Here is a 27,235-nt window from a genome sequence, read left to right on the forward strand (position 1 = left end):
TTTTAGACAAACAGGTTTATAAGGTTTATTTTCCATTGCACATACATGGATTATATACAAGTTAGTAACATAAGTTACTTCTTAATTTTCTAAAAGATTGTTACAGCAAACACTTGCCATTTTAAAACATCAAGTCAGAAATCAATCTCAAAAAGGTAAATATGACAATATTTTAAAAACAAAACAAATTGCACTTGGTTAGGATAGTCAAATACAGGTTTGTCTATATGCTGTAACAAACTATATAGCAGGTAATATTACAGTTAGAAGTAGCTCTTGCAGTCCATTTGTACATTATTAATGTTTTTCAATTTCACTTATTTAAAAACTGATGGATATTTCAAAGACTTCCTCTTCTTCCTAGTATTCAAGATTCATCACATGAAATGCACTAGCAACTAAGTCTTTATACAATTGCTACTCAAATATAAGAAGAACACCACACCTGAAAATAAGGAGAAAACTAAAACGTATTGATTTTATATGTATCATGAGATGACAAGTATGGAAGGTGTTCAGCAAGAAAGCCCTGTCCACTACTTACATTAAAGAGGAGTTTAAAAAATAATCACTGCACACAATACAAAGGGTGGGGTCATACTGTACTTTTTAAGTCTCCTGTAACAGTACTATTCCTCATTACTGTTCACAGATGAGTGTTTCCATAGCAAACTTGTTCTCAAAGTGTCGAATCTTTCGGCAGTTGATGGCTTCACGCTTCTGAATTCCTGTTGTATTGGTAAAGAACAGAGTGTCAAGAGGAGAAGGGCTGAGGTACATCAGAGACAGAAGTTTTATGTTCGCTATGGTAAGATGTCGCCAGAAATCACAACTTCCCCTCTCCCATCCAAGGAAACACACACAGGCACACATTCAGACATAAAAAAACCCAATAAGCAGGGAATGATCCCGAAAGTGTGGTGGACCAAATCCAAGTACTGGTTTAGTGAAAACCAACCTGCCAAAACCCCCCACTGGCTAGCTTTCAACCTAGATCAGTTCCCAATCTCCCTCTCTGTGTGTCTGTAAAAATGCTTGTGGTGATGTGAGGGAGGGAACAGCAATAGAATTAACTGCTACACACAAAAAAGAACGGACTTGTAGTATTTAAACATTATCTTGGTATCAGCAAAAGACAGAATTTAACCAAATTTTAGGCAAACTTACGCTTACTGCCTACCTATGCCAATCATTTATTACTACAGGATAAACATACTGAATTTTTAATTGGATTTTGCTATTAAGACCTTTTAATTTTCAAACATCATTCTAAACTGCTTTCATAAAATGTATTTCTTCTCTTTGTTTTCCCAAGCAGTCAGATCTAACAATATGACAGAAGCAATTAAACTGCTTTGGTGTGTACTTGCACACCACACGCTGATTAAACAACAACAAATCGACCAACCAAAAAGCAAAAAAACCAAACAACCTAAAAGCAAATCTGAGTAACATTTGAATTGAAATTTTAAGGCAGTATTTAATAACTTTTCAAGACTCTTCCAAATAATGTTTTTCAACCATTTTTCCATGAAAAACTACCAAGCACTACAATTTTCCTGTGAAGACAGCTCTTACTCACATTTCACTGACACAAACAGGAAGACATGGAACAGTGTATAGATGGCTTTAATGACAAGAAGAACCTGCAATTCTGTACTTGGACTACAAGGCTAAAGCTTCTCCTGTATTAAACATTTTTCTTTGATTTGGGGTGGGGTGGGTGGTTTAGGGTTCAAGATTGAAGAAGAGCATCAATGAAAGCCTGAGCTCCAGGAAACACACCCATGCACACACACACATTTTGGCACTTGTAGCTCACTGGGGTCTTGAGCACTTTTGCAGCGGGACATGACTTATTTCCATACCTACACAAGAAAATATCAGACACACTGAGGCTTGTTACTGCAATAAGGGACCCTTGCTTTAATTAGAGTCTTTTCTTTGAACACACTCAGGCATCACTGAGGTTTTTGCCAACACACAAGACCGCGGGAGGAGTGTTTACCTTTCATGGCTTCTTTGCGCTGTAGTTTGTAGGTTTCCTTGCCGCGGCAGAGGCGGTAGATAAAGAATCCCAGCTGATCCACATTTTCAATGCGATCAGTAACAATCATCTGCTCATGAATCAAATAGGACTGAGGTAAGTATGTTCCAGCCTGTTGAACAAAAATGTAACAGCTCTGTCAAAAGCCATCTCTTCATGGTCTAAGTACAAAAGAAACACTTCGCAATGTTTTTCTTCAACATATCTTTGAATTATTGCAAAATATGTATTATCCACAGACTTCTACTCTAAATGTGCAAACTTCAGTACAGAAACATGTAACAGTTATATTCAAAAAGGTCACAGAACTTCACTGATGCTAACACCCACTGTCCTCTTGCTACAGTAACATCAGTCTTCAGCAAGTTTTTTTTCTAGGGGCACCCACTGTCACAGGTCACTTCTCCACTTATCACTCGAAGTTTTCACTTAATTAATAACAGCCTACCAGACCTCAGCGGGAACAACTCCCAAGCAAGAGTTGGCAGAAGCATGATCTACGTGCAGATACTCCTGCTGATGAAGCAGGCCAGCTGCAGTATAATCTGGCTGCAGTCCATGGGGTTGGGAAGCCTTGAACTTATTCACAACATGGGTAACTGCTCTCCAGCCAAAGCCAAGACGAGATCACCCATACCTGTAAGTTATTGTGGCAACTTCCACAATTGTTTATGTGGAAAGGTATTACAAAGCCATGGTGGGAAATCAGGTGTTTCAAGGCAATACACCGAAAAAGGGGAGAGCCACGATGACATGCAAAGGCTTCCCAAGCCCTCCCTAGTCCCTCCAGTATTATTTTGCCAGAGATGAAATGATGAAGGAATCTGGCTCTGTGCACACCTCACTGCACATAACTGAAGATGCACAGATTTAGCTATGAGCCAGTTTTCTAATACCACCACTATTAAATAATCATCAATTTTTAAAAATATTAAGAAATCCTGTTAAGAGTGGTTCTAATTTACAGCAGTAAAGAAGGTTCTCCTTGCTTCCTAAAAATAAAATGATCACTTATTGTCAAAACAAATTCAGCTTCTGTTGTGAAAGATCTCTGTATTTTTTAGTGACAATAAACAACTTGAAATTTCCACTGCAAAACAAGATCATCTTTTCAGCTTCAGTGACATGCTGAGAAGCTGATTAAATGCTATTCTTCTCAGTAAAGAAAGGACTGTATAAAATTCACTTTAAATTTTACATGAATGAATAAACCACGAATATTTTCTTCAATATATACTATGAGGAAAACAACAGCAATTTTTTTTAAGTAACAACTTAGAAAACATCACTCTCCCAAATTATCCCACTCATAATTTTGTAATTAAATCTCTGTAAATTACTGTATCTCAACTCCTGGTCTCTCAAATCTCAGGGGGGAGCCCTGAGGGAGTGCCAGAGCAAAGCAGTAGTGCAGGGCACTGGCAGGGTGGGTAGCAGTGCTGAGGACTTGGGGGGCAGCCTGCAAGGACACTCCTGGGCTTATGCCCTCCAAACCACAGGACCTCCTGGACCAGACCCAGCCTTCTCAGCCCTCCCTGGGTGGGACAGGAGGAGAGGAAACTCAGTGCAGAGATCTCCTCTGCCCAGTTGCTGCAGCAGCAATTATCCAGCTCTGGGATCCAGCATAGCCACATATATCATCATCTTTGAGACATCCTGTGCACTGTGTACAGTTAAAATTAGCCAGTTGGCTCAGCAGCAGGAATGAGGTGGATGAGCAAATATATCTGGGTTTCAGTTTTGCTTCCCAAAGAAACAAAGGAGGCCTTTCATGTCTGCACATTGAAGCAAACTGTATCACTATATAGAAATGTGGTTCTTTAGGCTAAAATTATGGTGTTTCTTAAACACCAAAACAGCCCAGAGCTCCTCCATTTTCATAAAATGCTCTCTGTATGTATTCAGAGCTCATTTTAATGAAACTAGCACATCAGTTTCATACATTTTTTTGCTCGTACAACCAGTGTGACTGCAGGACAGTATTTACCCACTTTGTGTATCTGCAGCATAGTTTTCCAAATTCCAGTTATAAATATTTAGCCTGATTTTCTGCGACATCAAATGCCTACAGCTTTTTGTTAATACAATGAGAATTAAACAGATGTCTCATAAAATTAGGGCACCCACTGTTGGGCACAATGACCAAAACTCTTTGCTTTTGCACAGATTTTCAGTTAAGTGCGAGATGCCTGGTTATCCTCTTAGTTGTAAACCAAGCAATTTTGATTCAGTACTAATGACAAACTAGGAAATTAACAGATTTTAATAGTGAAATTTGTGTGATCTAAAAATGGAAAGAAAATACCACACACAAAGTTAAAAAAAAGGGGGTCACTGAGTTTTACAGACACCACACAATCCTTATGTACAGGAAATGAAAGTGTGGTTAAATAGCCAGTCTCAAAAAAGCAGCAGAGGACTTACTTGTGGTAACTTTTCACATGAAATTTATTTATATATACAAACCACTCAGAAATTGCTAAAATGGTTCCTGGAGTCCTAATTCCAAAGCCTTTTTTGAAAGATGCAAACCCGAAGATGACGTAACAGATCTAAAGTTACAAAAGCCCAGTAAAATATTAAAACATTCTCCCTAAGTCTTAAGTCACATTTCATAAGCTCTCTTCCTCACCTAGACTGTTTTGCTGTTCTGTGAAGAAACCCAAAGGCCAAAAACCAAGGTAAATACTATTTACATCTGCATTAAAAGCATACATTATGCGAAGTGCACACCCTCAAGCCACTGGATTGAAGTGGGGGCCAACCCTAGAGACCAATGCCCCTGTTAAAAGGATTTCCCAGTCTTATCTACTTCATGCCTCTCAGCTAACCAGTCTTAGTCCAGTGCACACATGCTTTGTAGAAACTTTAGTCACAATGGATTATAAATTAAAAAACACACAGACTACTTTCAAATAGTCCAGCTACACCACATTTACATGATTTTGTCAGCCAAATTTACAGCACTGAAGAAAAGGGTTTTTTTGCCTTCCTCTGAATTAGTAATTCCTTCATGATTGTAGATCATTAACTAAGTAGGTTATAGACTTTTTTTCTCTTTGAAAAGACCTCTAGCAATCGTATGCCTTGTGTGAATGTCAGAGGTCTGCAGAAGGGAAAAAAAAAAGAAAAACTTTTACATTTTTCCTGTCTTAGAAACAAACTACTTGTGATTTAATCATACCTTGATATTGATGAGCAGCTCCAGGAAATTTTTTGGTGGCATAACAACTGAAGTGTTCAGAGGAATCACATAGCACTTATCCAGGCTAAGGTCAAGATAGGCAGTGAGTCTCTGTTGACAAAACATTTATTTTAATCAAAATAAAAAGAACATCAGAAAATTGACAGACATTACTGAACTGCTATTGCCTTGTGCTGTTCTTCTTTTGTTCACTGTAAAGCCTGTCCAACAAATCCCAATCTTAGGGCAGGGAAATGCACAAAAAAAGGGCAGCCTTGATGACAGTTTCTATCTATGACAGGGATTTGGGCAAGGCAGCAGGTGATGCGTAGCTCAAATGCACTAAGCAAGGAAACTACAAAGGTGCATCTGAGCTGTTGTGGAAACAAGCACAGCATTCATTTATGCCTAGTGCCTGCATTTCAAAACAACAGGGCAAAAACCTGCTCTAATCTTCATGCTTTTATATTTTGTTATAGTCTAAAGAGGAAATGCTGCTGTAAGAACAAAAACAGAAGGAAAAAAATATTGCTACAGATAATGCAACAAAAGTAGTTTTAGTTTCAAAAATACTACTGAATTGCAAGGTTAATGATTATTCATAGTTGAATAATTATCTTTATACAGTACCTGAACTGCAATACTTGCCAATACTTGATAAAAAGCTCAGGGAATTATCCTGATGAATCCTGTAGCTCTGTTCACTGAGCTGTGTTTTACTGCACCTGTTCTTGCTAAAGAAGACATTATCTCTAGCTGCTGAAAGCTCTGAGGCTGCAGACATATATAAAACACTGAGCACCAGGAGCCCAGCAGTCAAAATAACGCCAGGACAGCAATCATCAGTGCAGCTAATCTCATTACGTGGAGCAAGTGCTGTACCTATGTTGAATGACCCCTGCACTGACCTCTAGAGCAAAGCCTTTAACTTACTAAATCAAAAAGTAAATTTCTAATATTATACTGCTCTTACTTGCTTCTTAGATGCTTTCCTTTTTTAATTTTCTAGTTTTCCCTCTTAGAGTCTTTATTCTAACTCTTAACAGAAGCTCCCTAAATATATTCTGAAATATTATTTAAATTACATAGCTTGAGCAAGCAATGTTTTCCTCCAAATCTGGCTATGAATATTTGATAGATAGCACTTTAAACTCCGAAGTTTGCATAAAAAAATAGGACACTTCCCTATTCTTTTTCAGCTTTGCTTAAAAAAAGCTGTTCGGCGAAGTCTTCAAATGTTCACAGAGATTCAGCTTCCTGAAAACCAGCTGTACAACATTTCATCACCATCAGACAGCTCCAACCATGCTGATAGAGAAAAGGAAGGCTTCTAATTGTTTTACAGCTGCTCTTAACACTGAGAGCTGTAGGCCTGACAGCTGCCTTAACAGAAATTCATTACCATGATTCCTATCAATCAAGGTTATTTCTCCAAAAAAGGAAGACACAGTTTTGAAACCCTAGTTCAGTGCCTCTAGGAATTGCAGTAGCCTGTGGTGCACAAAGAAATTAAACTTTGGCTTCCTGTGGCATCTGGAAAATGAGCTGTCTTCCACAGTCCTTCCCTTTCTGCTGCTGCTTTGGGGTTTTGAGCCATGCTAGGAGAGCACCTCTGGGGGTGCTTGAACACACCCAGCGACATCAGATGCAATCAGCCGCTCCAAGCTGATGTCAAAGCTATGACAGCCCTTTCCAAATTTCCCTTGGCACCACAGCAGTTGGTCAAATTCTGGCCCAGTGGACTCAGCAGAGAAAGAACAATATTCTCTTTCCTCATACTAAGGAAGCAAGTAGGTCTAAGATCTTTCTCTTTCTAAAAACAGAACTGTATTTGCAAATGGTGGTTTACACACTACCTGATGATGACTGTATTGTGCTGTACTTCATGCCTGGTTAATAACTGCTTGCAGCCTGCTGCTGATCAAAACATTTCTGCTGCCTCCTCCACCCTTCTGCTTTCCCCCACCATAATAAATAAGGAGTATATTTATCAGGATGACTGAGGGGGAACATTTTTCAAGTTTTAAATGCTTTCAACTTCTTCAGACATATTTCTTACCCGGTGGAAGTCATGGACGATATCAGCAGGATCGCTATCAGCAAATTCAGGGACTGGCACACTGATAAACTCAACATCTTCCTCCTCCAGGATCTGAATATTTTGCTCAATTGTGTGGTAGCGAGCACTTTGAGCCTCTGCCCCAGGCTCAGGTAAACTTAAGCCATCTTCAATGTACTTTATTCCACAGAAATACACACCACCCTGCTAAAAATAGTAAACAACCCAGCAACAAAAAGATCAGTAACGTAGAAGTTTAAAAGTAATATTCTCAGAGCAATGAAGAGAAGAAACACTTGTCAGATTAAATGAAATTTTTTGACTTTAATTTGATTCGTATACCACAGTAGGAGCCAGCTGCTATCTACAACAGGACCACAGATAAAACCTCAATTACACTCACCCCAGAGGGAGTTCTTCCCTTGAATTCAAGGAAAACAGGATCCCGTAAGGAGGTTCTTAAAATCCATTCTTACATGTATTTTTAGAAAGATAATGAAGTTCCTACATCTATATGCATGCATATTATTATTATTAAATTATGATCTAACTGTAGTCAAAATTATGATAAAAACATTAAAACCATTCAATGGTCATCCAAATCACCTTTAAAAAGCAAGTCTAACTCTAAATTTGGTCCTGCTTGCAGCAGAGGGTTGGACTAGATGACTTCAAAACTTTCCTTCCAAACTCAATTATTCTGTGAAGTTGCTTAGTTTTACAAGACTTCAGGAGTCTGGAAAGTCAATTTCTAAAATAATTTTTAAACAGTTTTAAAAGACAAAAAGGTAAAAAGAGAAATTAAAACAAGCAATTTGTGTCCTTTCGCCACAGCACACATGGCAGGCTACCTAAGTGAAGTGTAAAACAGTTTTGAGTCACAGGAAGTCACATACCAAATTTACAGGCCAGATAGTTTTAGAAATAAAGAACTTACGCATATGCACATGCCATCAATTTTAAATTTTACATTGAAAATGTGTTTTCAGTGCAATGTTAGCTCAATTCCTGAATGTTTCCTTTAACGCAGACCTGCCACGTAAACAAGGAGCACAGGTTTGAATTAAATGGCACTTTCAGCTCCATCTCACTGGCAGGTGAAAGGTGGAGCACCCAGCGCTAAGCATGGGTGAAATGTGCATTAGAAATGCAGCCGACCTTCAGCTCCTCAGCTCGTTAATCCACCGGGATAAGCTGTGCTGTTTACGCATCATCTCATCATCGTTTGCAACACTACTGCTCCCCTGTAAATTTGGTTAATGTGATAGCCAAATAGACTACAAACTGCAAGTTCAGCTAGAATTTCTCAAGCTTAATCACTTGGCTTTCCACATTAGCAGCTACTAAAATGGGGGAAAAGCAACAATCCTGCTATCAGGGAAGAGAACATGAATTTTTACCTTATAATTAGGTGCACTAACCAGTGGGCTAGAGAGATTCATGTTTGGCTTATCCTCTCCCTTTCTAGTTCTGTGATCTTGCAACCCCAGCAGCTTCTGCAGCAGGGAGGGTATGCTTGAGCCACTTGGGCAACAGCCCAGCACATACAGCACTGCCCAGTGACAACTTCCCCCAAGGGAGACAATATTTAACTCAGATTCCCAATGTTTCAGGTAAATGCTCCGTTTCCCCGGCACTGCTGCCTTCACAGAGCTCCTCTTGCAGCAGTGCCATTTGTTAAAAAGACTGAAAATACATTTTGTTAGAGGTCTGATCTTGTCAATGTGGATTAGACTTGACAGAGCATGTTTAAACCACACTGACTGTGCTTTTCCCAAGTCCCCTGCAGGGCCCATATTTCTTATCCTTGTGGAAGCTAGGGAAGAGGAGAGTCACTGTGTTGCTTTGACAAGCAGTCCCTTTCCTGTACATTAACAGTGCCACCTGAGTTAGGAAACCTGGGATCAAACAAGGAGGCTTTCAAGGGGTTAATCCACCTCCAGTATTTGGCACTGCAAGAGAGAAAAGAGAGCAGATAAAAATCTGGGACACCACTGGGGCTCCTAAACCCAAGTCCTATTTAGATACAATCTTTTCTCTGCAAAGTGAGGTTTTCAAAAGTGTTGCTCCCTTTTATTTGCCAGCTTCACTTCTGCCCTCCTCTGCTGATAGGTAACTTCAGAGAAGGCCACACTCTGGCCTTCAGAAAACATGAAGTTTTGGAAAGAAAAAATAGTTTACTTCCTTTGGTTTAGTCTGTTGTTCCTCTTCTAAATGTAACACAAAAAGAACAGTCTGTTGCTCCTCTTCCCACAGAGAAAAACAGCCCTCTCATAACAAGTATGTGACTTACCTGGAATGCAAAATATTTGTACAGATAGGCACCACCCAGGAACACACCAGCCAGCATAAAGGCCAATCCAAAGCACATGCACCAGCACCAGGCCCTTCTCTGTCCAACAGGCACAGCATCCTCAGGGTCCTGCAAGGCATCAGAGAGACCTTCAACACACTGTTCCCAAGGCAGGTTAAGAGAGCAGATACTTCAGGCCCAGCAAATACAAACACTGCATCCACCAGAAAAGGCTGTATGTACTTCAGCATAAACAAGTGTTTAGAAACTTACTTTATTTGGTAAAGTTTAAAACAAGTCTATTTTAGTTGAGGTTTAGTAAAACGTGTACTATCAGTCACTTTTAAAGCCACAGTCACTGACTAAATCAGTGGACTTAAGAGAAAAATATAACAAAATCTGCTGAGATACCTAATAATACACAGTGAGCCACTTCACAGGTTGCAGGCAGAAAAATACCCATTCTCAGGCAACCTCCATGCAACAACAACAGAGCAAGGAAGTCAACTCAGAAAGGTCAGATTCTTTTTTACCTTAGTATATGCAATGTAAGTGAACCTGAAGAACCAACAAATGATCAAAGGTAACAAGAGCAGCAAAATATACCCTTTACTATGTTTGTTCCATCAGAACAAAACAGCCTTTACCACAGCTTGGCTGGCAGAACAGCAGAGTGGGAATGAAAAAAAGATGCTTTGTAAGTTGTTGTTAAGGAAGCTTTCTGCTCTAAGACAGCATTTGCCATGCCTCTATCTGCTGTTCATGTAATACTAAAGGAATGACAGGATGTTTCCCCTTTAGGGCACTAGTTTGCATAACCATGCAGTCCCCACAGGCATCCTAAGCAATAAACCGCTGCTTGCAAAATCTTTCCTCTATCAGCCACATTACAATGCTCTTTCCTCCCCCAAGTGTTTGCATAACTCATATCCAAAGAAAAAAAGAAAAAAAAAAAAAAAAATCCAACTTTGAGCTACCCTGTTCCAAGCCAGGTTTTCCTGGGAAAACATCTGAATTCAAATAAATACAAAGAAATTAATTACCCTTTTGCAACCACAAAACAGTAACGTAGAATGAGGACCAGGGTAAAATCATTACGACCAAATGAACAAAAAACCACCAAACCAGAAAGCTGAGGAAGAGCATGAGGGAAGCGCCTGAGAAGGCTTTGACAGCCATAGTTGCTAGTCAGTGTTCTGCCTGTTGGGTTGGGTCTTTTGGCTGTATTTGCTAATTAAGATGATACCCCACTTGAACAAAGTTGTGGGTATAGTCCCCAGCTGCCTTGACCCAGTAGGGAAGGAATTCCCCTTATCTGGCTGAAGCCATCTAAGCAAGTCTGACACCAAATGGAAAGGGGACCCTCCCTGTAAATGGTGGGAGAAAGTGGCACTTCCTGGGAATGACTAAGCCATCCCAGAGAGGGATAAGTAGCATTTTGGAGGGACTTACTTCTTTTCACTGATTACGGAGGGAAATTCCTTGGTTAACAAAGTAGGTACCTAATTCATATGCAGCTAAAATTAAGTGATGTGAAATCCACCTTTACAGTATACTGCAATTATCTTTCATACAGAAGTGGCAATGCAGCTTCTTTGCCAGGCAACAGCTGCCAAAATCTGATTCAGAAATATTTAGAGTCAAACTGAAGATATTTCACACATTTTATTTTACTTTACCTTGCTGAATACCACAGTAAATCAGATTGTGAAATCTCCATCTTTGGAGGTTTTCAAGACTCAACTAGAGAAAGCCATGGCTAATCTTCCTTTGGCAACCATCCTCTTTCTAAAGGGAGGCTGCAGCAGATGACTTCCAGAGGCCCCTTCAAACCAACATTTCTGGGATACATTACAAGGCAAAGTGAAATTGGCAAAAAAACATTTGCTGTGGACTGAAAAGGCAGAATATAAAGACAAGAAACAACTTTTTAACACTTTTAGAATACAAATTATTTAAGGAATTCAGTGTAAAAAATTACAGGATTACTAGCTGCCTGATTTTTAACCTGGCTCTTTGCAAAGACTGAGGATAGGACATAATACCCATGCTAATCTAATTAACTCTCAGGTCAGGTTGAGAGTCACTGTGGATTCTTCTATAAATCATCTCAATTACAAATCTAAACCAGGTAAACCAAGGATTTTTATTTTTATGTTGCCCTGTATCATTAGGTAACTATTTCCCTAGATATTTCAAAGCATACAGGACACCCGATTGAAACTGTTTAATAATAGCTGTCATTTAAACTGTTTCAAGTTAACGACAGAAAAAGCAATAGCAAACTGCCTTTCAGATACAATATCAAAGTATTCCCTAGTGAAGAATATAAAGAGTATCTTTATTCTTTCCTAGTGCTGCATTTACCCCCTACACCTTTTTAACTTCACCCAGAATTATCCATTAGTAGACTAACTGCCTCTTCCATTTTTTTCATTATTTTTTAAATTCAGAAAGACTAAGAAAACATGCATCTGGGAAATGATGCAGAAGGCATACAGAGTATGAACACCTACCTGGAAGTGGGGGTTAATGTCAGATCAATTTTCCATATGCCACAAAAATAATCAGAAAAAAATGAAAGTAACTTTTACACTTTTCCCATGCTAGGAGGAACCTGAAGGACAAGTTTATCAGTATTCCACCTTAAACAATTTTGCTTTGATATATGAGATGACAGATGTAAACAACAGGTTTAATACAACTCTTTTATCCTTTACCACCAGCTAATGGCTATCATTATTATTTCTGAAGGTGTCCCTAGTGGTGGCATGTTAAGCTACTTTGTATTTGTAGTTGCCTATTGCATTGATTTGTCCCCAGCCTACCAAAAACAACCCACCAAATTCAGAGCAATAGTTCAAGCCCAGTTTAGGCTCTTGCTTAGGGGAATGAATGAAAGCACGGCATCTCAGCACAGGCAGAACCTGAAACTGACAACACTGAAAAGATTTTATGCTATTGAAAGAGAACACAGAATTGATTTCCTAGTTTGAAAACTAAGTATATTATCAAGCAGTTTTAAACCAGCTTAAATTAAAATATTATAAATAATTTACTGAAGCCAAATTATACTCATATTTGTAGCTGACCCATGGCTAAGCTCTCTAAGCTTTTGTATTGTTGCCATGACAGCTTAGTTTGGGCTGTATTGACCCAAAAGAATAATCTTCCCTTGCTATATAAATCTGACCCTCCACAGTGCAAGAGAATAAAGCACAATGAATGCTCACCCTGTTTCCAGGTGACTCATGTTCTGAAAAAAAACCCATTAAGTGAAAGCAGATCCCCACTAAGAGGAACAGTGCTGAATTAGCGCTTGCTTCTCCCCACATGGTTACAACTGCACTTTGTTCCCAGGCAGCAGCGCTGGCTTCTGAAGCCACAGCACAACACGACACTGCAGCCTCAATGACTAATTTTTCTCTAGGCCAGCTTTCCACTGCCAGAGGTATCTCACAAAAAGAAAGCACTACGTATTTGAGGTGAAGACTGACCTCTAAGAAGACACCTCTCTACTTCTGTGAGCGGTAATAATTAATCATTACTGTCCTGGTCCCTTTCTTTCCTCTCTTCTGCTTCATCCCTGCCCCATGTGCTTTCAACTCCCTTGTGAATCCCCAGCCTTAAGATGATGTCACAAAACTCATCTCTGATGCGAAATGCCTTAGGAGGAACTGGATGCAAGCCCAAAACTAGCTTGTTTCCCTTGATGAGCTGATTGTTCTAATTGGAAAACATTTGATTAGCCTATTTCCAATGGATAAGACATGAAACAGAAGCATCTCTCTGCCACTTGTACACTAAATCCTACAGTGTTGAAATTAAATGGTTCAGAACTTCCCAACCTGAATAGCTTCAAGCTCTGCAGTAACAATTTTCCTTTCAGACAGAAAACAAGTATTAAATTCTCTATTATTTGAGACTAGCAAGATTCAAATCTAGAGTCTTCTCACAAAGAAGTGACAAGATGACTGCAGTTTTCAGTACAGGTCCCTTCATCAGTGACCACAGCAGTGAATATAAAGCTGCTCTTTGTCTCCTTACTAAAACCATGAAACACTTCTGAGATGGGCACATGATACCACAAACTGTTTACCAGAACACCTCTCAACTATGGAGAGATCTTAACAAGATCATAAAGAACATCACTTTACATCACTTAATTTTAGCTGCATATGAATTAGGTACCTACTTTGTTAACCAAGAAATTTCCCTCTATAATCAGTGAAAAGAAGTAAGAACATCTTTATGACAATTAGCATTAACTGTTCTGCAGTAGATTAAAAAAAAAAGTTAATAACCCCTTAAACCTGCAAACACTAGCAGTTATTAATGGCTAGTGGCCATATATTCTCTTGCTCTTTTCAGCTCAATTTTAATGCTACTTTTTTTTTCTTTAAGTAAATGCTGAATTATAGAACGGCCAAATTCATGTTTGGGGTAATATCACAAATGTATTCTAAGAAGCTCCAATACTGAGCTACAAATATGTATAATTAGACTTGGTAATTACTTAGATTCTTAGATTTTCCCCTTGTGGCTTTTTGTACATAGTGGAATATAATTGCTTTAACATTATAAAAGTAAAGCAGTCTGTAAACTTACAAGGCATGTCTAGTTCATATTAAAATGAGTAAGAAGATCATCAGATGTTGTTCCTTTGCAGAAATTAAGGACACACCTATCTAAACCAGGTATGATGGACAACATGCTGTGAGAAGTCCAGAATACTGTATGACTGCTATGCAAAAGATAATGTCCCAAATTTAAAAACAGATACTACAGCAATAAAAGTCATTTTGGGAGGGGGAAACGTCTTTCAGAATGAACAGTTTTTGATCCACAGAGAAACCAGACACAGAGAATTACTGAGTATTACAAGTATTACTAAAAACGTCTGCACCATAATACACAAAATGTCCATAATCATGCATGTGAGAATAATACCTAACACATATACACAAACACATATATAAAAGCTTACAGTTAATGTGGGTAGAACTGGCTGGAAGCTGTTCAGAACAGTTTTCCTCCAAGGTCCTCTGCATACCACTTAGCTCACAGGGATGGACAGAACACAGTGGGACAGACTGAGCTTCCTGAAGGCAAATATTGACCAACTGCAGCTTTAATTAGTAGAATAGGAAGAAGGGAAGTTAATGATGACTCCCTAGAAGTGTTTTTTAATGAGAGAGGCTAAAAAGTCTTTAAATAAAATACTGACCAATGGCTGTATAAACTGAATTCTGTTGGTCAGGCTTGCCTGCTCTGACTTGTCAATCTGACATCTGTAGAAAATCCTCACAAAAGAAAGTAAATTTAAAACGAATTTAATTTAGAAAGAGCTCTGCATTCCTTCGATGGTATTCCTGCCTGAAGACTGCTTCAAGCCTGATATTCTACTTATTACTTGTTGCAGATGGGAAATTAAGGCAGGCTTTTGCAAGACTCCTCACTTGGCAGATGCTGCCAATCTGGAAGGAGATCATACTAATCTGCCTCTAAAACAGCAACTTTATCCTTACTAATAAAATTAAATTTAAATTTTAAGTACAATCATCTTTTAACTTGCTAGTCGAAAAAAAAAACCACTCTATATACAATAGATGCTTCAGAGATTTCTTGCTTGTCCAGAAAACAAGCTATGGCTGTTTATGTACAGTTGGTATCTGAACATTACAACCCTTCAGTGTCAGCACTGCCAGTTCTGTCACAATGGGCAGGGACTTGTCCATCTGACCAAAGGCTCTCTGCCTAAAGAACAACATGAAAACACGACCTTAGTTTTGCTGCCATTTGCTGTAGTAACATAGCCTGAATAACTAAGGAGATTAATCAATTAGAATTATCTATTAGGCAGTTGGTACTATTAGCCTCTTCTTGTATTTCTCATATCTGTATATGGTCTTTGAAATAGTATTGTAAATACAAAATCTTTTAGACAGCACTAGGAAATCCAGAAGTACGAAGAAACTGCATTCCAAGAGCTTTACAAGTTCGAAGTTCAAGGTCATTTTAATTAGTTGAATGCTACCTTTCACGAAATAATGGGGGAGTTTTATTAAAACGTAAGGTGTCTGTCAAATGACTTATTTCATTGTTCAAACATTGTAACTATAACAGAATAAAAACATTAGTATAAGCAGCCAGCTCAAGATCATCCTGAAAGTGGAATGAGTGCTAGTGGGTAGGAACGTAGCTGCAGCTGCATGTATTGGGAGAGACAGAGGTGTAAAGAGAACAAAAATTGGAAAAGAGGCAAGAGTAGGGGAGCAGGAAATAAAACTTAAGAGAGAAACATGTTAGAACATGAAGAGTTCAAATTTTCTGCAGGAAGTAAAGCAAAATTACAACTGTAAAGTGAATGTTAAGAACATGAATCAGCAGTTCATCCACAGCTACGTGATAGAGGGACAACAAAAGAAGCGTGTCCTGAAGAGTAATCCAGCAACTCCTAACCAGTGTGAGTAATCCTGATTTACCTAAACACTGCCTTCATTTCTGAGATAAGAGACTGCAAAACCTGATGGCAGTCAACAATTAAAAACAATGGGTAAAGAGGGAAAAAGCCAGTAACTATTCAAATTGTTGCTTTGGTTAAATTTTGGACTAGCATTAAGATTTGTCATTGTTAGCTTTGGTCTTACATGTACTAGAAAGTGACAGGGTACTTAAATGGCCTATGGGTATTTGTAGACCAGGCAAAGACTTCTTTTCAGGTTGTTCACATGCACTTTTGGCTATATCCTCGTCCCAGGCTGTCTACAGCAAGTGTACAAATAACCACACACTGTATTTGACTGTTTTAGTCTAACTGTGTTCCCCAGATTGTTCCTCTTCTCTCTCCAATTCCAAGATCTTCCAACTTCTTTCTCTGGCCACTTATCCTATGTCTGTGCCCCCTGTACCTTTCCCCACCCCAAAGCAGAGCTCTCCGGTATCCGCCACGTGCAGAGTAACTGGGCACACCTTATTTCCATTTCCTCCCTTCATCATCGTCCAAGATATACCACTCACCACTATGCTCTGGTGATGAGGAGCTGGGCTATGGCCACAGAACTGCTCTGTACTTTGGCCTGCCACATCAACCAGCACAACACTCCTGTGCCTCTTGGCCTGCATTTTCACAGTAAACACTCAGGACAAGGATTGCCCTCCTGGGTCTTTTTCTGTACAGATGCTAGCACCACAGGATCTTAATACCATCTTATACTCTTACTGAACATGAGGAAACACTTCTTCTGCTGTATGACCACAAACACTGGCACAGTTTGCCCAGGGAGGTCATGGAGTCTTCCATCTTTGGAAATACTCAGAAGCTGGCTGGAGATGGTCTCAGGCAATCAGCTGCAGGTGGTCCTGCTAGAGCAGGGGAGTTGGCCCAGATGACCTCCAGTGCCAGCCATTCTGTGATACACATCTACAGTTTTTAAGTAACACTAACACTATACATTGAGGATTCACAAATAACTCTAACCACTTGCTGCATTAAAGAAAAAAACCCCAGACTTCCAGGAGTGCTGGGTCTGTGCTAGACAAGTAATAAAGCTCCACACATCCTTTATTTCCTTTGCTTTGGAGTTTCATGAGTCTTCTGCCTTCTCCTCGCTCCCCAACATGAAAACTTCAACAAAACCTACAACATTCGGAAAATGTCTTGCCTCTAAATGTCTGGAAGCTTATGATGGAAATCAGGTTTATTTATAAAATATATTAATGTTGCTGAATTTATCTATAGATTTTCATAAATTAGAATGATGGAAATTTGTTCTGCATTCCACACTTCGTTTTCTCAAATACTTAAAGAAAAGAGAGTGTTCTGGTGCAAGTTTGCAAGTCATAGACCAAAACATGCAGGTGGAAAGCCTGAACAGATATCCAGCAAGAGGGATTTTTTTTTTTTTAACAAAACCCTTCAAACCTACGAAGTCATATGGGACGTTCTTCAGAATGCATTTTGCTTTCAGAAAACAAAACCACCACACCCTTTATAGTTACAGCATACCAAACATGGCATTTCATTAAACTGTCCAATTTTGAAAAATGTTTCATTTTAAAACATTGCCAAAATAAACCCTTTATTCTTTGACTTACAACTGAGTTGCATTCTACCATACTTATAAAAACTACACTAAATCAATCTATAATTTTAATGCAGTATTTCTCTCATCTTTATCCTGAATTAGATCAGTGTTTGAAAACAGGAACTTAGAAGGTTCCTATTCCACTTAAAATGGATCAATACTAAATTATCTCTTTGACCTTGATTGTTCCAGTTCCTGTTTCTGCCTTACCCTGCTTTCTTCTCTGTTCTTATATATGAAATTTCTTTTTTCCTACGACTGCCTGATTCTCAGACATCAGTATGACAGAACGCTATGTGAATTTAACCTAGATTTCTCTCAAGGCTATTTTCCCAAGCGGCATTGGCTCTTTCACCCAAGAGATCTCATTAGCATGCACATATGCACCACTGAGCCTCGGAATTTAATAACTCTATTCCCAGTTCAGCCACAGATGGTATGTCATCTCAAGCAAGTTACAAAGGCTGTTGTGTCTCAATTTCTCTCAAAAGTAGAATCCAGCATCACAAAACCCATTTGTGAGGTCTGTAGTCCTGCTTCAAAGGAGGGTGGACTCTGAAGCCTGTCAGGGCTGCTCAGGGCTCTTGACCAGTCAAGGTTTGAAAACCGCTAAGACTGACACTTCAAAGCTTCTCTGCACAACTTCCTCAACAGCATTCAGTTCTCCTCAAGACTGAAAAATATTTTGCTTCTATCAGTTAGAATCTCTCCTTTTTCAATTTATGACCACTGTCTTTTCAGTCATCTCCCCAGGTACTGGGAGGCTGCTGTGAAGTCCTCCCTGCAGCACTTTCACCTCTGGGCTGAATAAGCCCCCCTCCCTTGGCCACTCCTCACAGGGCATAACCTCCAGCATCTGACTACCGTGCTGGCCCCTGCTGGACTCGCACCAGTTTGTTGCTATCTTTTTTTGGATCAGAAAGCTCTCAGCCTTCAGTGATGTCAGTGACTAGTGTCCAGCTGACTGTCCACCAGAAGCCCTGGGTCCTTCCCAAGTAGAGCAGCTTCCCAGCTAGGTGGTCCCCTGTGTGTCCTGATGGCTGGGATGAGTCTGCTCCAGGTACAGGACTTGGCATTTGTTATTTCTGAAACTCATGAGATTTTGTTCAGCTCATTACCGTAGCCTGTTGAGGCTCTTGGGAATGGCAGCCCTGTCTCCAAACACATATAGTGAATTAGAATGCATAGTACCTGTACAGCAAGCAAAGCTCTCTGAGTGGAAACCATTCTATATGCAAATACAGAATAGCATTTAATTGTAGCAGTTATGAGTATCAGCACAGGAGAGCTGACCTTGAAAGGCTTACGTTTAATTACACCCTCTTTCTAGACAAAACCTTTGTAACAAACTAAAGGGCTTCAGTGCAATTAAACTATTCAAAGTCTGAAGTGGAGCACACACTCCAGTGCCCAGCACCTGGCAGCATCGCACCCTGCAGGATCACAGATGCTGGCCAGTGTTCAAACACCTCACTAAGAGAGCTTCCCAAAACTGCAAACCTTAGGCAAGACAACTCACTGCACTGTGCAGCAGCCTCCGAGAGTCATGTTTGGCCTCACACCCTGCAAAGGCTGCTGCATTTTCAAATGTGTAAATGCAAGGGTTTTCTATCTCTGTGTAGGCTTTATCTTTTAAAATAAATAAATAGGCCTTAGTGATTCAGCAACTATGTGAGATCCACCCCAGAGATCACTGACCCCTCCCAGTTATGATCTCCCCAGCACGCTCTTTTTTCACAGTCATTCCACCATGTCATTCTACCCACAAAAGGGCAGAAAGCTGCCATCAAAGCAGGAGTTTGCTGAACCCTAGGACAAAGACAACCACAAATTAACCAAGGATTTGCATTCAACGAACTCTGCTCTTAAAATGCCTGTGGGTTTTATTTTTATGTGTGTATATATATATATGAAATTATATGTTTTGCATACTTAATAACATATAAACTTTGTAAAAATATTTGTGTACACACACACACCCACTGACACTATATGCAAAGGGCAAACCAGATACCAATTTATTTTTTCCAGGATCTCTATAATAACTGTTGGGCAAATATGACTTTGGCATTTTGTCATGACGAATTTTGCACAGCTGTTGCACAGAGGACCCCTGCTTGCAGATGACACATGGATCACTCGGAGAGGACCTAGTGCTTTTCTGTATGTCCGTTGTGTCCCAAACCCTGCCTAGATCACGTGATGTCTGCCACAAAACCATTTCTGACTTCATTGCAGAGCTCAATCTTATTAATTATCTCATTCCTTTGGTTTACCACATCTGTAAAATTAGGACAGATAGCTGAATTTTATAAATTAGCATGCTTTTCATCTGTAGATTCAAAGTAATTTCCACTGAGGATAAAAAGCAGTACATAAATAGTAAGAAAATGAATGTTGTATTATTCATACAGATCAGGAGACTAAAAGCAGATAATGCTAACCTTTGTCAATCATAGTATAAGGGAAGGATGGGGAGAAAAAAAACAGGAAAAAAAAAGGAATCTGTGCAATAAGTAACAAAACACATAATTACTTATCCCAGCTGTTGTTACATTTTAAATATGTCATAATGTTTTTGGAAATACAGAACAAAGAACATTTAGAATTTCTAGGACTGAAAAATGCAGTATTTGCTTTTGAAGGTATTTCTTGAGAGTCACAGAGAGGACTGTTTTCTTTTTGTGAAGTGCTATCAGATGCCTGTAAATGCTAGCTACTACATAGAAAACAAGTATAAAGCTGACAAATATTCCAAAATCACAACTGCAGAACAGTCAACTGAAAATATTACTGGAGGTAAGTATGCTTATCATTCTTATATACCCCCCCAAAAGTCCATTAGCATCAATATTTCCTAAAATGCTGATAAGAAAAAGAAAAAAAGGGGAAAAAAACCTACATAAATAACAAAGAAAATAGATTTGAAAATAGAAAATAGAATTGAAAATAGAAATTAGTCTATAAAAACACAACTGTTGGATTACATTTGCAACTGCAAACATTTCATTAAAATACTTAAAAGAATAAAAATGTATATAAACATTATATTTTGAAATTAAACTTTTCTTGAAATAGATGTTCATATGTTGGATTAAATATTCATTATAATGGAATGAGTCAAAACCATTTCCCTTGAAAATACTGCTGATTCCAAGAAAATTTTCTTTCAAATGATTTTCACAGGAAAGCTCAGCATTTCATTCTGATCCACATCTTCAGAAATGAACCAATTTAACTTGATCTTTCCCTTTCAACAGAACTTTCACTCCAACAGCCTCTGTTTAAGTGGTATGCTTCATACCACCACGCAATGTTAACATCTAAACTAGTTTCTTGAAGCTTATCAAAAAGAGTATTGCAGCACAGAAAGACAGGAGTGAACACAAGAGAAGTACTTATGACATTTACTATAAAGATACATTACAGTGCAGGATGGTTTTTCTAGATACTGCACTAAATAAAGCATCATCTAATTACAGACTTTTCCACATGATGATGTTAACGGGAAAAAAAAAGTTCTCCAAATACATTTTTAGGGCAAGGCGTCTCAGCCAAGCGAAAGTTTGGGAATCTTAAAAGAGAAACTATTTAGAACTGCAGGAAGTATTTGCATTGTCCCTCTAGTCATCCCTGCACTGAATTCACACGAGCTGTATGGTACAGCCATCAGCTCTTGCTCAGTCAGCCAAAAACGTGAAGGATACAAACAACTGACGAAGCAGTTATCACAAAGGTCTGGCAGAACACATCCTGTTTGAAATATTAAATATCATTCTTCTGGGAAATGGTTGTATTTCTCAACCAAAACTTTGTATTTGTTATTCAGGTTGGGAAGTTATGAGAGACAGAAAAGGAAGTGAGATATGAAACACTGACAGAACTCCTCTGTCCCACAGGTTCATGTCCACTGCTGGGGGATGGGGATGACACAAGCTCTTCCAGACCACATTTTGAACTTTGCAATTCCAAATCCCTAAACTCACTCAAAAATAGCAAGAGATTGTCAGAGGAGCACCACAAACTTTTAGAGGTCTTGGTTTTTTAGTATTCTCTCAATTGCTGGCAGCCTTTAAGGAATAGCTTTAGGAGCCGAAAGTCTCAAGATCACGGTTACCTTATTTTCAGGAAACGGCACTATTTCACCTGTAGCACAAATTCATAATGTAAAATTAGGATGCAGGGGAAGATATCAGTCACAAGGCTTCTTTTCTTAGGAAGAGTCCCTCATTAACAACATAAATTTTGTTCAATAAAACTCAATTTACCCTAATTTATGTTTTTGGGTATCCATAAAGTCAAATAAAGTAACAGAACAAACCCTGGGTACTCTTTGTGCCTGAAACTGGAGGGTTTTAATCTATGGTTTGGTGGATTTTCATTAAAATTTTAGCAATGTCTGGGAAAAGAGGGAAAAAATTCACTTTGTTAGGTTTTTTTACTTCTGGTCCTCTTTTAAATAATCATGTTTTAATCTCCACAATGTTCTGACAGATAGCAGAAGCTGGTTGGTTTAATGACCTAGTTGCATCACAGAAAATAGAGGAAAATACAAAGACTGCTCTTTTCCCAACGGCAACTGATGAAAGGCCTATAGAAATTTGGCTGGAGAAAGCCTATAAAGGAAATATGGGAACTCCTGCAAGAAAAAAAGAAATGAAAAACAAACAAAACAATCCTAAACCACCCAGCTACAGACACATTCCATAAAGTGGGAAAACCTGCTTTCCTGACAACAAAATAAGCGGGTAACTATTCATTAGTGGATATAGTAACATATATACATGTAAAAAACGTGTAAAGTTAATGCCTTTGTTTCAGAAACATCCAACACCAATTGCACAAAATCTGAGGGGTTTTCTACACAGCAAAATTTCTACACAGTGCTTATTAGTTGTTGCTCAACAGTATTTCATAGGTAGATCCCTTCATTCTGTGTTAAAAATGTCTATTTTAGAATGCTTTTGGCAAGATTAAGCTAAAGTGAAAAAATTAGGTTAATTTTAAAGGTCAAAGTAATAATGTTCCTATAATGAATAAATGCAGAAAGCTGCTGCTTTTAAATTCTTAACATTTACACTTTCACACTGAACTCTCTGCACATGCAGTTATCCAAAGGTCATCCTCAATACATACGTGTGAATCCACAGCTTCTGTGCACAAATCTGGATGTGGTAAAGATGCACCATTTTTTTGAGCACCTCAGAAAAAACAAAATAGTTTTAAAAGGTTGCCACTGAACCTGGCAGAAGGGAGCAACAGCCTGAGTCACTGAGCGCACAAAGATTTTTGGGAGGGCTTAATCTAGTGAATGGCCTTTACAAAATGTCTGAAGACTTCAGCAATGCTCAGAACCATCTTTGGCTCTCCAAAGATCTATTGTAGGGAGAAATGTTAAAATACCACACATTGTTTGTTTGTTGGGAAACTGGGTCGTAAAACACCCTATTGCAAAGACAATGAGCAAAATGGAAAATGAAATGTGGTCTAAGAACCTTCACTAGGAGTATTCTGTATTTTGGCCAAGAATTATGGTATAGAAGTACCATCCCAACAACAGAAACAGAGTTGTAATGGCTGCCTGCAGTAATTACAGAGACACTTTCACTACCTGCCATAATACTGAGCCATGATTTATGCAGAGACAGGATTAGCACTCCGGATTTTTCAACTCCTTTTTAAGTAACGTGCTCCAAAGCATAAGACCATTGCCTTCTGCAAAAGCACTTTTTTAAGCTGTTGTTTCCATGACATATTGACACATCCCCTACTCTTCTTGCATCTTCCTGTCTTACCTTCCCTGATTAATTTCCGATTAGTATCTTCATCAGAGGTTACTGTGCACATTCTGGAAAGATCAGAGTATTACTATGCTGCATCATCAGCATATTTTAGCTGCAAATGCTCTTTAGTAAGTCCTTGGAAGATTATGTATTTGAGAGTAATCCTGCAATGGCAGAGTGGCAGTCTTCAAGGCACTGTGCTGGGAAAAGCAGCAGAACAAGACTGTCAAAGAATTAGCCCAAAAGCTCATTCCATGAATTTTTATTTTCTGGATATTTCAGAGTATTTGGCTTTATTCATTAATATCAACTATCAATATCTTGAGCTCAAATATTTTTAAGTTCTTGGTAATAAAATTGTTATAGTGCAATTCTGCTGATCCTCTTCCATTCTTCGGGTTTTCCCTTTACTTCAGTCCAGAATGCCTCCCAGGACTTTGTTCATAAAAGAAAGCTTCATAAAATGTTGTAATATTTTTCATGTTTACACTTGTGATCCAGATCTATTTATTTTCCTACAGAAACAATGTAGGAGAGAGGAAAACAAATGTCCCATATATGCGGTTTTGGAGATGTGACCTTTTTCAATCTACCAGAATTCACTCTTCCAAGAAACATTCCCACACTGCCTTCAAACCTCACTTGAAGCTAAGGGTTTTCCAACAACGATGTGATATGAATAATACATTTGTCAGTTGTGGTTTATTTTTCCCCTTTCCTCCAAAGAACTGCATAGGCAATTGAAGTTGTGGAGGGGCGGGGGAAGATCTGTTTCTAATGCAGTTGTATTAGAGAAGGCAAAGTTCAAAGAGTGTATCTTGCATGTACCTCAAAGGTATCAAATTTTACAAGGGCCCTCAGCTCCTTTCCACCCCCCCCGCCCGAGATCTGAGAATAAGCTCTCAGACTGGAAAAATCACAATACCTCTAGAGCTACATGGCATTATTTGTTTTACTACTGTAAATCCTGCATGGATTGCACAGCCTATTCTACAAAAACTACAGACAACACTACTGTACCAGGTCTGCTTTTATTTATGCTCTAAAACAAAAAAAAGCTCCAAAAAAGCTTACTCAAGTGAATTTTGCACACTGTTAGGTGCAGGTCTGCAGTTCTGCTGATAAAAGATAGAAATGTGTCAAGGAGAATGTCAGAGACTTGTCTCTCAAGAGTGCTCGTTTGTTTTTGGAATTTGCATCTGTACTGAGCATCCCCTCCTGGCATGCTATTTTAAGAGTGTTTCAAGCTTCGTTCAGACGTGTTCATCCCCTGACAACAGCGCAAGAACTTTTAAGTAGCTAGTGTGAGACCGCCTTTGGACCCGGTTAATAAATGTTTACAAGTCTCATTTTTAGGCAAGGAAAGCAAAGTTAAGGCAGATCTTGTATGTCATCCTCAGCTGCTAGAATTTACAGCTCTGCATTAAGGAAATCACAGTCAAATGACATGCTTCCGTCAGTATCTGGACAGGGTCAGGAGGATTTGTTCCCCAGTGTACAACTAGCCAGATGTATTTTGTTTGTTTAGCAGCAGAAAAACAAGCCCAATTTGGTAGGCTATCTGGAGACAAACATCAGCCACGGCAGGTCTGGATTCCAAGTTAATAAGAAAACCCCGTTTTCTGGAACATGCAGTTTGTCTTGCTTATGCGATTGGTGTCAAACTGACCATCAAACCTGCTGTCAGGAAGGAATTCTACACCTTAATCTGGGCTCGGAGAAGCGATGACTTCCTAGAGAATGGCACTCCTCTAGGAACACGGAGCACTTAATGGATTTCCCATAATTGCAGGCAATCTGAGTAACAATACTGTCTCATCTGTTGTGGCACACCGTTCTAGAGACTTAAATACTCTAGTCAGAGTTTTACTTGGAAGTGCAGTATGCTCAGTAGAAGTGTGAAATTTAACCACTTGCCGTATCAGGAAGATAGAAACACCTTTCTGGTCCCCTTTGGCTGTGAAATGACAATGGATTCTGCAGGTGAAGAGCCTGTCCCCATCAAAATCACAGGAAAACCTGCACCAGGGCACAACTTCAAGCTACAAACTGAAAGTTACTGTCCTCCTAGGCAGAAATTCATCACAAAGATTTAGGAGATTAATGAACACTATCACTTCTGAAGAGCCAATCTGGTAATTCGGAGGCCTGATGCACAAGAGACCGTGAAAGCAAATGAAAACAGCAAGACACTCTTTATGTGCAATGGGCCATTTTTCAAGTTTTCATTCCCTTTCCAAAGAGCTTAGAGCAAATTACACTTCTCCTAATTAAAAACTGGTTTTGATTACGGGAGCATAGAAATTGCAACCAAAAACCTTTATATTCTAGGCAGTTCTGCACTTCAAAAACTTTAAAAGCCGCTGGTGTTTTGTTCTTCGTTGCTGTTTGCAGAGGGGAGGCGACAGCAGCGCCTCGGAGTTTGGGTGCTGTTTTGGGGCGGGGGGGAGGCAGCTCTTTGTTCCTTTATTTAAGCCAGCCCAACTTCCGAGGCGAAGTTGTCTGTACCACACAACCACCAGGCTCTGCGAACACGCTGCGGCACAAGCGCGGCCGAACCCCCAACTTCACCCTCCAAGCGCTCCCTTGCTCTGCAGCATCCGGGGTCCGGGAGCTCGCCAGCAGCCGGCCGGACCCCGCCGGGCGGCCGGGGGGGATGGCAGCGGGGGGAATAGGAGGCACGACCAGCCTTCTCCACGCAAACCAGCTCCCACCGCCGGCCCAACACAGCGAGGGGGCTGCGGGAGCGGGCGCGCAGCCGGCCCTCAAAGCCGAGGTGGCCGCAGTCCACGCGCTATAGGGGCTAACAAAAAAACCCCAGAAACAAAACCCCAGTTAAAACCCCCAACCAAACAAACAGAAAAAGGGAACCACCACAGAGATCCCCGGAGTCGGGAGAAGCGGAGCCGTGAAGCTCGTTCCCTGTCAGCCATTTTAGAAGCGCGAGCCGATGGGGCGGCGGGGCGCACCGCTGCGCAGCCTTACCCCGGCCGGCCCGCGGGTCATCGCCGCGGGCAAGGGGCGTACAAAGCACAGCATCGTCCCCGCCGCGCTCCCCTCCCCGGCCGGCCCCGCCGAGCGGAGCGGAGCGGAGCGGAGCGGAGCGCCCAGCGCCGCCCGGCCGGCCCCGGAGGGTCGGTCCCCCCGCCGCTCTCACCTTAGCGTCCGGCGGTAGGATCAGCACCTGGCTGTTCTCCTCCTCCTTCTTCGCCGCCTCCTTCTGCGCCAACGCGGAGTTGAACGACACCTTCACCATGGCCGGTCCTCAGCGTCCCGCACGCAGGAGAAAGAGGACGAGAAGCAGCCCGGACCGGCGGAGCTTCGCGGGCTGCCTCCTACCTTGTCACCCCCCCCCGCTGCTGCCTCGCCGCGACTGCCGCCCCCGTCCCCTTGTTAGGCGGCTGAGGAGGTGGAGGAGAGGAGGAGAGGAGGAGGAGGCGGTGCCTGACAGGGCGGGTGGAAAGAGGGGAGGTGGTGGCAGCAGGGCCTCGCCCTCCGCCCACTGCCTGGCTCGGCGCGGACGGGCGGGGGGCTTCGGCCGGGCGGGTCCCGGCTCTGGGCTCGGTAGCTGAGGGGCCGCGGCTCAGTCGGTGCTTGGCCGTGCCCCGGTTGGCATCGCACTGACCTCGGGGCAGAGACCCTCGGGGGCCCCTGCCCCCCAGCCCCGGGCTTGGCTCCTGTGCATGGAGGAGCCCCCGGCTGACGCGCTGCTGGCGCTGCGCTTCCCGGGGGCACGGCTTGGCACAAGCGGGTCGGCTCACCCGGTGCAGTGCCAGCATTTC

At 40.6% G+C, this 27,235-nt stretch overlaps 1 protein-coding gene across 2 annotated transcripts; it reads right to left on the reverse strand.

Moving 5' to 3' along the window:
- ITM2B (integral membrane protein 2B) lies at positions 1-26,875 on the reverse strand. 2 transcript variants are annotated; one of them, XM_032099753.1, is made up of 6 exons: positions 26,611-26,875; positions 9,584-9,712; positions 7,291-7,497; positions 5,232-5,342; positions 2,009-2,159; positions 1-728 (listed from the first exon to the last, which is right to left on the reverse strand). In XM_032099753.1, the coding sequence occupies exons 1-6, from the start codon at positions 26,707-26,709 to the stop codon at positions 640-642; spliced, it is 786 nt and encodes a 261-aa protein (XP_031955644.1). In that variant the 5' UTR covers positions 26,710-26,875; the 3' UTR covers positions 1-639. The 2 variants fall into 2 exon arrangements, with proteins under 2 accessions (XP_031955644.1, XP_031955645.1); XM_032099754.1 differs by having other exon boundaries at positions 7,291-7,494; positions 26,611-26,833.
- Positions 26,876-27,235: the final 360 nt, after the last annotated feature.

The sequence above is a fragment of the Corvus moneduloides genome, chromosome 2, assembly GCF_009650955.1.
Source record: "Corvus moneduloides isolate bCorMon1 chromosome 2, bCorMon1.pri, whole genome shotgun sequence".
In the NCBI taxonomy this organism is placed as follows: domain Eukaryota; kingdom Metazoa; phylum Chordata; class Aves; order Passeriformes; family Corvidae; genus Corvus; species Corvus moneduloides.

What these genes read in the sequence shown, in the direction of transcription:
- ITM2B (XM_032099753.1), bottom strand. Translation starts at nt 26,709, where the DNA reads ATGGTGAAGGTGTCGTTCAACTCCGCGTTGGCGCAGAAGGAGGCGGCG. An exon ending in TCCTACCGCCGGACGCTAAG is followed by an intron (nt 9,713 to 26,610) that starts GTGAGAGCGGCG and finishes GATGCCTTGCAG; the next exon opens with GACCCTGAGGATGCTGTGCC. An exon ending in AGCTGCTCATCAATATCAAG is followed by an intron (nt 2,160 to 5,231) that starts GTATGATTAAAT and finishes TTTGTTCAACAG; the next exon opens with GCTGGAACATACTTACCTCA.